Source organism: Mandrillus leucophaeus, unplaced genomic scaffold (assembly GCF_000951045.1).
Source record: "Mandrillus leucophaeus isolate KB7577 unplaced genomic scaffold, Mleu.le_1.0 Scaffold771, whole genome shotgun sequence".
In the NCBI taxonomy this organism is placed as follows: Eukaryota; Metazoa; Chordata; class Mammalia; order Primates; family Cercopithecidae; genus Mandrillus; species Mandrillus leucophaeus.
The window spans coordinates 607,421-620,352 of NW_012108375.1; the positions used below are offsets into that span (position 1 = coordinate 607,421).

Sequence of the window (12,932 nt, forward strand, 5' to 3'; positions counted from 1 at the left end):
CCAGAGGTGGAGTCTACAGAGGCAGGCAGGCAGGCCTCCTTGAGCTGGGGTAGGCTCCACCCAATTCGAGCTTCCCGGCAGCTTTGTTTACCTACTTAAGCCTCAGCAATGGTGGGCGCCCCTCCCCCAGCCTCGCTGCCGCCTTGCAGTTAGATCTCAGACTGCTGTGCTGGCAATGAGGGAGGCTCTGTGGGCGTGGGACCCTCCGGGCCAGGTGTGGGATCTAATCTCCTAGTGTGCTGTTTGCTAAGACCCTTGGTAAAGCACAGTATTAAGGTGGGAGTTACCCGATTTTCCAGGTGTCGTGTGTCTCAGTTTCCCTTGGCTAGGAAAAGGAATTCCCTTCCCCCTTGCACTTCCCAGGTGAGGGCATGGCTCGCCCTGCTTCAGCTCTTTCTGGTCGGGCTGCACCCGCTGACCAGCACCGACTGTCTGACATGCCCCACTGAGATGAACCCGGTACCTCAGTTGAAAATGCAGAAATCACCTGTCTTCTCTCTTGCTGACGGTGGGAGCTGGAGGCTGGACCTGTTCCTATTCTGCCATCTTGTCTGCCCCCCTAGAAGAGGTTTTTTTTTTTTGTTTGTTTTTGTTTTTTAAGACAGGGTCTCATCGTGTTACTCAGGCTGGAGTGCAGTGGCACAAGCATGGCTCACTGTAGCCCCGATCTCCTGGGTTCAAGTGATCCTCCCACCTCAGCCTCCTGAGTAGCTAGGACTGCAAGTGTGCACCACCATGCCTGGTTAGTGGTTAATTTTCTTATTTTTTTGTAAAGATGGGGCTTTACCCTGTTACCCAGGCTGGTCTTGTACTCCTGGACTCAAGGGATCCTCCTCCCTTGGCTTACAGGCTTGCCAGTAAATTGTTTCTGAATGAATGAGATTTACCTAGTGGAAGAGAGAAGCTATAAAGTTAATTTATTTTAGATACTTACACAAAAGGGCCACATGGTTTATATGGTTTCTTGTGTCTTGTCCAACTGGTGCCAACTATATTTTTGTCTTCAGTTAGGGAATAGAAGACAGCATAAAAATTTATAATTGTGATTCTCAACTAGTACATCTTTTTTTTTTATTATGAAAGCTTAAGTTTCTCTATGCAACATATTTCTATACAGGCACACCTCATTTTATTGCAGCTCACTATTACACTTTGCAGATGCTGTATGTTTAACAAATTCAGTTTGTAGTGAACTTGTGTCACGTTTTGGTAATCTCTCAATATTTCAGACTTTTAAGTTATTATTACATCTGTTAGAGGGAATCTGTGATCAGTGGTTTTTGATCTTACTATTTTAATTGTTTTGAGGAACCACAAGCTGTACCTGTATAAGACAGTAAATTTAATCAGTAAATGTTGTGTGTATTCTGACTGCTCCACTGACCAGTTGTTCCCCCATCTCTCTCCCTCTCCTTGGCCCGCCCTTTTCCTTAAAACACCATAATATTGAAATTAGGCCAATTAATAACCCTCCAATTGTTTCTAACTTTTTAAGTGAAAAGAAGAATTGCACATCGATAACTTTAAATTAAAAGCTAGAAATGACTAAGTTTCATGAGGAAGGCATGTCGGAAGCCAAGATAGGCCAGCAGCTAGGCTCTGGCGCCAGTTAGCCAAGTTGTGAATGGAAAGGAAAATTTTTTTTTTTTTTTTTGAGATGGAGTCTCGCTCTGTTGCCAGGCCGGAGTGCAGTGGTGTGATCTCAGCTCAGTGCAGTCTCTGCCTCCTGGGTTCAAGCTATTCTCCTGCATCAGCGTCCCAAGTAGCTGGGATTATAGGCGCATGCTACCACACCCACCTAATTTTTGTACTTTTTTATTAGAGACAGGGTTTCACCATGTTGGCCAGGATGGTCTTGATCTCCTGTCCTCGTGGTCCACCTGCCTCGGCCTCCCGAAGTGCAGGAAAAAATTTTAAAGGAAATTGTAAGTGTTGCTCTAGTGAACACACAAATTATGAGAAAGCAGAACAGCCTTATTGCTGTTACAGAGAAAGTTTTAGTGGTCTACTTAAATGATCAAACCAGCCATATCATTCCTTAAGCCAAAGCCTAATCCACAACAAAGCCCTCGCTCTTTTCAATTCTACAAAGGCTGAGAGAGATGAGGAAGCTGCACAAGAAAAGTGTGAAGCTAGCAGAGGTTGGTTCATGAGGTTTAAGGAAAGAAGCCATCTCCATAACATAAAAGTGCAAGGGGAAGCAGCAAGTACTGAGGCAGAAGCCCCAACAAGTTATCCAGAAGATCTGGCTAAGATACTTGAAGGCAGCTATGCTAAATAGCAAATTTTCAATGTAGACAGAACAGCCTTCTATTGGAAGAAGATGCCTTCTAGGACTCTCATAGGTAGAGAGGAGAAGTCGATGCCTGACTCCAAAGCTTCAAAAGGATAGGTTGACTCTCTTGATAAGGACTAGTGCAGCTGGTGACCCTGAGTTAAAACCAACACTCATTTATCATTCCAGTAATCCTAGGGCCCTTGAGAATTATACCAAATCTACTCTGCCTGTGCATTGTAAATGGAACAGTAAAGCCTGGATGACACTACACCTGTTTATAGCATGGTTTATTGAACAGTTTAAGCCCACTGTTGAGACCTACTGCTCAGGAAAAAAAAAAAAGATTCCTTTCAAAATATTACTGCTCACCATCTCTTCACTCAAGAGCTGTGATGGTGATGTACAAGGAATTTAATGTTTTCATGTCTGTTGATGCAACATCTGTTCTACAGTCCCGGGACCAAGAAGCCATCTCAACTGAAGTCTTATTATTTAAGAAATACACTTTGTAAGGCTATAGCGGTCATAAGTCCTCTGATGGATCTGGGCCAAAGTACATTGAAACCTTCTGGAAAGTATTCACCATTCTAGATGCCATTAAGAACATGCGTGATTTATGGAAGGAGGTCAAAATAACAACATTAACAGGAGTGTGCAAGAGGTTGGTTCTAACCCTTATGGATGACTCTGAGGGGTTCAAGTAACTACAAATGTGGTAGAAGTATCTAACTAGAATTAGAAGTGGAGTCTGAAGATGTGACTGAATCACTGCAATCTCATGATAAAACTTGAACAGATGAGGAGTTGCTTCCCATGGATGAGCAGAAAAAGTGGTTTCTTGAGACGGAATCTACTCCCATTGAAGATGCTTTGAACACGGTTGAAATAACAACAAAAGATTTATAATATTACATAAACTTTGTTGGTAAGGCAGTGTCAGGGTTTGAGAGGAGTGACTAATTTTGAAAGAAGTTCTGCTGTCCGTAAAATGCTATCAAACAGCATCTCATGCCACCGAGAAATCTTTTTGTGAAAGGAAGAGTCAATCAGTGTGGCAAACTTCATTGTTGTCCTATTTTAAGAAATGGCCACAGCCACCCCAACCTTCAGCAGCCACTAACCCGATCAGTCATCAGCCATGAACACTGAGATAAGACCTTCCACCAGCAAAAAATTACAACTCACCAAAGGCTCAGATTAGGCATCTCAGTTAGCATTTTTTAGCAATAAGATGTTTTTAAAATAAGGTATGTACATTTTTAGAAATAATGCTAATGCATAATTTAATAGGCTACAGTATAATGTAAACAAAACTTTTATATGTGCTGGGAAAACAAAAGATTTGTGTGACTCGTTTTGTTGTGATATTTGCTTTAGTGTTGGTGGTCTAGAACCAAACTTGGACTATCTCCAAAGTATCCCTGCATTTGGTATTCTATTTGGATTGTACCCTCTTTTTCTATACGTCTCCCTGCTTCTTTCTTCTCCCACTCTGTTTTCTTTCCTTTAACTGTCCTACACCCCATGCTTCCCTTCTTAGTCTTCTTTGTAGGCTTATCATTCTCTTTCCCAATTAATTGAAATTCCGCTAGGAGCAGTCTTCAGCTGTTTTCTCCTCATTCTCTTCCTATACAATTTTATCCATATTCTTGCTTTAATGACTGTCTTCATGCCAATGTCAACCATTTTTCCACATCGGTACTACTACCTGTTAGTCATTAATTTGAGCATTTCTGATAGGTGTGTAGTATTAAACAATTGTGATTTTAATTTGCCTTCAACCGTATGTCTTACTGCCTTTTCAGTAGTAAGCATCTCAAAAACTGCTCATACTGAAATTTTGTTTTTTGTTTTTTGTTTTTTGTTTTTTTTTTTTTTTTGAGACAGTCTTACTCTGTCACCCAGGCTGGAGTGCAGTGGTGCAACCTCAGCTCACTGCAACCTCTGCCTTCCAGGTTCAAGCAGTTCTTGTGCCTCAGCCTCCCAAGTAGCTGGGATTACAGGTGCCTGCCACCATGCCTGGCTAATTTTTACATTTGTAGTAGAGACGGGATTTTGCCATGTTGACCAGGCTGATCTCGAACTCCTGACCTCAGGTGATCCTCTTGCGTCAGCCTCCCAAAGTGTTGGGATTACAGGTGTGTGAGCCACCATGCCCAGCCTCAAATATTAAAATGTTCAAGTTCTCCAGAGGACTCTATAAGCTATACCAGCATTATATCTTCTGCTCCTATTTTTATGTGTTATATCTATAATAATAACTGCTGAATGTTCATATTCTCCAGAGGACCCTATATGCTATACCAGCATTATATCTTCATCTCCTGTTTTTATGTGTTATATCTATAATAACAACTTCCATATTAGTATACTAGAGCTATCATAACAAACTATGGATTAGGTGGCTTAAACAACAGAAATTAATTTTCTCACAATTCTCGAAAATACAAGTTAAAGATCAAGGTGTCAATAGGTTGATTTCTTCTGAGGCCTCTCCCCTTGGCTTGCAGATGTCCATCTTCCTGTGTCTTCACATGGTCTTCCTTCTGTGTCTTAATCTCCTCGTTTTATAAGGACACCAGTCTTATTGGATTAGGGCCAACCCTAATAACCTAATTTTAACTTAATTACCTCTTGAAATACCCAATTTCAAATGCCATCATATTCAAAGCTATTGAGAATTAGGATGTCAACATAGGAATTTGGGGGTGGGAGCACATCAACCACTCACAACTTACAAATCTATATATTTAAACCAGACTTCTCTGCAATATCAGACTCAAGTATCTTTGTACTCCTAGGCGTCTTTTCCAAAATATTTTATAGACACCTCAGATTCATAAACTGACCTTTTCTGTTTCCTCATTCATTGAATGGAGCATATTTGATCAGTTACCAATTTAAGAGTCCTCCTAGATTCTTCCTTTTTCATTATGCACATATAGCACATTTGTTAAAATTAGAATAGTTGGGCGTGGTGGCTCACGTCTGCAATCCCAGCACTTTGGGAGGCCAGAGCTGGTGGATCACCCGAGGGGGAGAAAAAAAATTGAACAAAAACATTAGAACTAGAACATATGGCTAGTTACTAAGTATCGAGTCCTACTGTCACAGATTTTCTTTGGGTTTTCATCCCCAGTCCATTAGATTATTATAACAGACTTTTTTATCTCTTGACCACAATGGGTTTCCCCCACCCTGGCAATGACAGAAGTTTTCAAACTTAAAGAAAAGTTAAAAAATATATATATAGTTAGCTGCAGTAAACTCAGAGACCAGATTCTACAGTTACCAACATTTCTCAATCTTGTTTTAGGCTTTTTTGGAGTGGCTTTATATAACATACATTTATTATCTCATAATTTCTGTAGGTCAGGGGTCTGAGGACATTTACTGTTTCACGGTTTCTGCCGGTAGGAGTCTGGACATAGCTTAACTGGATCCTCTGCTTAGGAATTTCATGGCTGCAATGATAGATTGTCCTCAAAGGCTTAAGGAGGGATCCATTTCCAAGCTTACTGAAGTTGTTGGCAGAATTTATTTCCTTGTGACTGGGATTTATGGTAGCTTTAGTCTATGTTTTTGTTCTTTCTATTGTTTGTTCTTTCTTCCTGATCTTCTGACATTCCTTTTATTGTTTCTGTTTCAAGAACTTTCTTGAGCCGTTCTTTTAGAGTTGATCTGCTGACAACAAATATTCTTAGTTTTTCTTTATCGGAGAATTTCTTGATTTCTCCTTCATTCCTGAAGGATATTTTCACTGGATATGCAATTCAGGGTTGTTTTCTTTAGGAACTTAAAAATGTTGTGCCACTTACCTCTGCCTCCCTTGGTACTGATGAGAAATGTGCTGTCATTCTGATGGGCTTTGCTTTATAGAGAAGGCTTTGTGTGTGTGTGTGTGTGTGTGTGTGTGTGTGTGTCTGCTTTGGGGACTTTTTCTTTGTCTTCAGCTTTTAGAAGAATAGTTATGTATCTTGGCCTGGCTTTCTTTGGCTTTATCTTACTTAGGAGTCACTCAGATTCTTGAATATGTAGATTTATGTCTTTTGCAGAATTTGAGAACTTTTTAGCTCTCATTTGATGTATTTTTTTTAGCAACTCCCGCCACCTTCTTTCTCCTTTCCTGGAATTTCAGTAACATGAATGTTAGACCTTTTGTTACAGTTACCCAAGTCCCCAAGGTTTTCTTTAGTTTAAAGAAAATTTTTTAGTTGTGGTAAAATATAAACTTTACAATTTTAACCATTTTTAAGTATATAGTTCACAGTAGTGTTAAGTACATTCACATTTTTGTGCAGTGTATCTTCAGAACTTTTTCATCTTGCAAATCTGAAACTCTAAACACATTAAGCAGCAACTCTCCTTTTCCATCTTCCCCCAGCCCTGGCAACCTCAATTCTACTTTCTATTAATTTAATTAGTTTAGATACCTTATATAATGGAATCATATAGTATTTGTGTTTTTGTGGGTGGCTTATTTTACTTAGTGTAATGTCCTCAAAGGTCTTCCATGTTGTAGCACGTTAGAATTTCCTTCCTTTTTAAAGGCTGAATAGTATTCCATTGCATGTATATACCACAGTTTGTTTATCTATTCATCTGTCAGCGGAAACTTGAGTTGCTTTCATCATTTCATTACTGTGAATGTGAGTGCTGCTATGAACATGGATGTGCAGTTATCTCTTTGAGGCCCTGCTTTCAATTATTTTGGATGTCTACCAGAAATAAAATTAGTAGATCGTATGATAGTTCTATTTTAAGTTTTTTGAGGAACCACCATACTATTTTCCATAATGGTTGCACCATATTACAATCTCACCAACAGTGCACATGGTTTCAATTTCTCAACATCCTTGTCAACACTCGTTACTTTCTGTTTTTTTGATAATAGCTGTCTGCTATGGCCTAAATATGTCCAGCGAAATTCATGTTAAAACTTAATCACCAGTATGATAGTGTTAAAAGGTGGGGTCTTTAGGATGTGATTAGTGAGCTTCTTATGGAGGTTGAAGGGGGTGTCTAGTCTTTTTTTCCCCCTTTTGCCTTCCACTATTTGAGGACTCAGCAAGAAGACACCATCTTGGAAGCAGAGAGCAAGCCCTTCCCAGACACTGTAAATATTCTAATACAAACCTATCTATGAAGCACATGTAGAAAGTTCTTTCCTGTTAGAAGGCTTTCTAGAATAGCAGATATCTTTGAAAGTTTTCAGTAGCCTATCATTTGAGAAGTTTCAAATAGCACTTCATTAGGAAAGGAAAATTTCTAGTGTAAGGATTGAACACATTAAAATTTGCTATACAAAATTACACATTTGTTTCTACTCATCAGGCTGGCAAAAATTTTAGAAGAGTTTTTAATGTTTCTTGCTGTTTTTTCTTCATAGCTCATGGGAATTCTTTAGAAAGGAAGCTGACATTCTCGACTCAGATTCAAAATGCATATTTCATTCTCCGAAATTTCATTTCTGAGAATCTGTTCTATAGAAATGAGAGCACCAGTACATAAAAACATATATAAAAGTCTGCTTACTGCATCCTTGTTTGTTATGGTTAGAGACTAGACACAAAGTTAGTCTAAAATCAAAGTGTTCAATCAATAGGGAAATCACTCAGTATATTATGGTATATTCATTTTGGAATATCAGGCAGCCATTAAAAGTTATGAATTAGACCTATATAAGTCTAGGTTTTCCTGGGGGCTTTATTGAGTGAAAGTAAGATGAATATAATATGTATGATATGATCCCATTCTTATAAAACCAATGATGATAAAAATAACCCTCTTAAGTGTATGTATATGTATGTTACATATGTGTACATAGGATACATGACTGCAGGGAAGGTATTTGAGGAACACACTATAGATTATTAGCTTTGCTTTTGAGGGTTTGAAGAACAAAAGAAGAAAAAAGCAGTAAATGGTACATAAATAGGATCAAATTTATCTAAAATTTTATGTAGTTGGCTATATGTGCAAAGATGTTAAACATAAATAAAATGAAAACTACACACATTTCATAAAAAGTTGTGTATTATCAAGGCAGGTGGATCACTCGAGGTCAGGAGTTCAAGACTGGCTTGGCCAACATGGTGAAACCTCATCTCTACTAAAAATGCAAAAATGAGCGGGCATGTTGGTGGATGCCTATAATCCCAGCTACTCAGGAGGCTGAGGCACGAGAATTGCTTGAACCAGGAAAGTGGAGGTTGCAGTGAGCCAAATCGCGCCATTGCACTGCAGCCTGGGTGACAAGAGGGAAAGTCTGTCTTGTGGGGAAAAGAGTTGTATATTATGTAAATGGAGATGGAAAGAATTATCTTAGAAAACTGCAAAATTAAATTCTTGATTTTTGAGAGTTAACGATGTGTGACTTTGTTTTGTTTTTGTAGTAATTCCTTTGACTGAAGATGTTCTCATAACATTAGGAAAAGAAGAGGTAAGCCACTCAATGAATTTGTAGTGACCCCAAATAATTTCTAACTAGATCTATTTTAGATAAGTTCATAACATAAGAAATAGGATGAAACTACTCTAAAACCATATTAAATTTTCCGCTTTTATTTATGTTTTATTGAACATAATATTTGAATTTCGTTTTGTTATGTTATGTTATGTTATGTTATATTATTTTTGGGACGGAGTCTTGCTCTGTTGCCCAGGCTGGAATGCACTAGCACAATCCTGGCTCACTATAACCTTTACCTCCCAGGGTGAAGCGATTCTCCTACCTCTGCCTCCCGAGTAGCTAGGATTACAGGCACGTGCCACCATGCCTGGCTAATTTTTGTATTTTTAGTAGAGACGGGGTTTCACCATGTTGGCCAAGCTGATCTTGAACTCCTGACTTTGTGATCCGCCCGCCTCGGCCTCCCAAATGCTGGGATTACAGGCGTGAGCCACCACACCTGGCCTAAGGATTTGAATTTTGAACTCGATTTTTGCATCAGAACTATTACTGAAGTTAATGGTTATGTGTAAACGTTAATCTCATACCTAGTTTTTAGTTGATTAAACTTCATAATAAAAGCAAAATATTAAACATAGCTTAATGACCCCATACATGCATCTCTCCTTCTGCTGTGGACTAAATATTTATGTCTCCCCAAATCCATATGTTGAAATCTATTCCCCAGTTGATGATATTAGGAGGTGAGACCTTTGGGAGGTGATTAGGTCCTGGGTGTAGGACCTTCGTAAATGAAATTAATGCCCTTATAAATGTCTGAAGAGACCAATGTCCTCCTCTTCCATCATGTGAGTACGCAACTAGAATGTACTGTCTATGAAGACGTGGGCCCTCAGTAGACATTGAATCTTGGACTTCCTAGCTGACAGAATTGTGAGAAATAAATTTCTAGTTTTTATAAGCTACCCAGTCTGTGGTATTTTGTTATAGGAGACTGAATGAACTATGACAGAAAGTTGGTACTGAGAAGTAGAAGTGATACTATAACAAATACCAAAAAATATGGAAACATCTTTGGAACTGGGTAATCAGTAGTAGCTGGAAGAATTTTGGAATGTGTGCAAAGGCCTACATTGCTGTGAGCTGACCTTTAAAGGTGATTCTGGTGGGAACCGAGATTATAAGAGAGCTGTAGAGAAAGCCTCAGTTTTCTTAGAGAATACTTGAATAGTCCTGAAAAGAATGTTGGTAGAAATATGCACAGTAATGGCCATTTTGATAGGTCTCACCTGGAACGAAAGAACATGTTTCCAAGGATAGAGAGGAAAAAAATCAAAATATTTTTCCTAGTCTCCCTTACCACTCAGTATAACATAGCACTTCTGTTACCAAAATGAGTGGGGAATTCTCCTCACCAGCAACCAATTCTTTGGCAGATTCTGCAGAAGATGATTCTCTCCTAAACACCAGTTGGGTGTCCTCTTAATTCACTTCAGTTCTGACACAATCTACTTGGAGGTAGCATCAAATCCAACAGATTGGGCACTCAGTCCCACATGCTTAACCCTAGTTTCAGATACCAGTTGCCAGTAATAGATTGTAGCCTGTATTCTGACTGACTGTAAATCAGGGGTTTCCATGATCCCCTCCTCCTCAGGTTTGATTAATTTGCCAGAGCAGCTCACAGAACTCAGAGATAAACTTACTTTCATTTACTCATGTGTTGTAAGAGGTATTACAGAGGATACATGGCTGGGCATGGTGGCTCACACCTGTAATCCCAGCACTTTGGGAATCTGAAGAGGATGGGTCACTTGAGCCTAGGTGTTCAAGACCAGCCTGGGCAATATGGCAAAAGCCTGTCCCTACAAAAAAAAAAAAAAAAAAAAAAAAAAAAACTGTAGTCCCAGACACTTGGGAGTCTGAGGTGGGAGGATTGCTTGAGCCTGGGAGGTTGAGGCTGCAGTGAGCCATGGTTGCATCACTGCCTTCCAGCCTGGGCAACAGAGTAAAACCCTGTCTCAAAAAAAAAAAAAAAAAAAGAAAAAAGATACAGATGAACAGCCAGATGGAAAAGATGTGTAGGGCAAGTCATGGTGGAAGGGACATGGAGCTTCCATGCCATCTCTGGACATGGTACTCTCCAGAAACTTGCCTGTGTTCAGCTATCTAGAAGCTCCCCATACCCAGTTCTTTTGGGGTTTTATGGAAGCTTCATTATGTAGGTATGATTGATTAAATCATTTGTCGTTGATGACCAGCTTAACTCTCAGTTCTTCTCCCCTCACCAGAGTTTTGAGGGGCGGTGCTGGAAGTCCTAACTCTCTAGTCAGGTTTTGGTCTTTTTTTATGACCCGCCCCCATCCTGATGTTACTGAGGGGCTCCCAGCTATCACTCAACTCATGCATAAAAAGATACCACAATAGGGGTAAAGACCAAATATATGTTTTACAGTATCACAATGTTATTGCATAGTGGAGTAAATATCATTCTTGTTATAAAGAGGCAAAGAGCTTGGCTGAATTGCATTCCTGCCCTAGTGTTTTGTGAAAGATAGAACTTACAGGAATGAAGTTGAATCTTTGAGGAGATAGTTAAGAAAAGTGTTGAAGGTATGGCTTGACTTCTCTTACCTGTGTATAGTAAAATGTGGGAAGAGAAAAATGACTTAAATTGATAATAAAAAATGAAGCAGAATTTAAATGTTTGAAAAATTGTCAGCCTATCCATATTGTAAAGAATGAGAAAGGCTGTTTGGGAAAGAACTTAAAGGGTGTGGCCAAATGACCATCTGATAAGGAGATTAGTCAGCTATCTCAACTGAAGCCAGGAGCTGTTATTCAAAACAATGGAAGAATGCAATGTAAGGGCTACTGGAGTCTGTGGGACCTTGAGCTGTACTGCCTAGCATGAACTCATGCTGTGGGCTCTGCTCCCTATACTTAAACTGTGTTCATCAGTTGCCCCAGGTGCAGCTTCCGTGTGTCTAGATGTGGCAGAGGCTGCAGTGGTCACCCTTCTGGAGGGTCATATCTCCTCCAGGGTGCAGAATGCAGAAGCCAGGGGTAATGGCTGGTTCCACCTGGGTTTTAAAGGAAGGAGCCTCCTGGCAGAGCCTTCAGCTTATGACATCAGCCCAGGAGTGCCATGGTGCCCAGGCACAGCGATACTGTGAGTGAAGCACAGACAGAGCTGCTGGAGGGCCATTTTGCCAAGCTGTGGGAACAAGGATGCTCAGAGCTGTGGAGCCCCAAATCCCTGCTCAGCAAAGCTGCAGGGGCAGAACCTCCTTCACTAGTGGGCCTGGAAAACAGCATCGAACCAAAGATTATTCTTGGGCCTTAATATTTAATGTTGTTTACCCTGTTGTGCTGGGAGTTAATAGGGACATGTTACCCCTTCTTTCCTATTTTGGAATAGAAATGTCTGTCCGATGTCCCTCCCACCATTTTATTTTTGAAGCACAAAACCTGTTTGATTTCACAAGTTCACAGCTGGAGATCAGTTTGCTTCAAAATCTATTGTACTGTGAATTTTACTCATTTAATTTAAATCATATTTAGATGAGATGTTAGACTTCAAACCTTTGAGTCGATGGTAGAATAAGTTAAGACTTTTGTGGCCATTGGGATGGAATGAATGTACTTTTGCATGTGAAGAAGACATGAATTTCTGAGTTTTAAATATGAATGTCCAGACAAGGATCATAGAACTTTCTCAAACCTTAAATGTCAATAATGTCATGTTTTTAAAGTGTCAGTTCATAAGGTTAAAATATAGAAGAGAAGGTAGAAGCAAACAAAAATTTTTACAAGTTATAGAGCATGGAAAGAGGTAAGTATGTGCCTAGAGACAGAAATCATGATGGAAAGAGTTTGTCTGCCCCCACAGAATTGAAGAAAGTCTTGGGATTTGAAGGAACCTGTTACTGCAAAACTCTGAGTTCAAGTGTGGAGCTAAAATCAAGGCTATTTCTTTAAAATAGGAATATAGATGGTTAAATTTTCTTAGCTTACTGTTGCTAACTTCTTACCCATATATTTGAAAACTGGAAGTATATGATATGGAGACAGTAAACTAGTGAGGCTCTTGACTCAGGGATACCAGGTTGGGTGGTTAGTAGGGGTGGTGTGCAGGTCAAAAGTCAGAAAGATCAAGTTAACATTTTTATTTTGCATGGTGTACTGCTAGTTCCCTCCATTGCTGTCTCTGTCTGCAGAGGTCCCTAGTGTTTTATGAAA

At 39.7% G+C, this 12,932-nt stretch overlaps 1 protein-coding gene across 2 annotated transcripts in view; it reads left to right on the forward strand.

The window, feature by feature from the left end:
• The window catches only part of CENPK (centromere protein K), a 49,418-nt gene that overhangs the window by 17,666 nt on the left and 18,820 nt on the right, over positions 1 to 12,932 (forward strand). For both annotated transcript variants that reach the window (XM_011966759.1, XM_011966760.1), the window contains exon 6: positions 8,674 to 8,720. In XM_011966759.1, the coding sequence (XP_011822149.1) occupies positions 8,674 to 8,720 (47 nt within the window). The remainder of the gene's footprint in view (positions 1 to 8,673; positions 8,721 to 12,932) is intronic.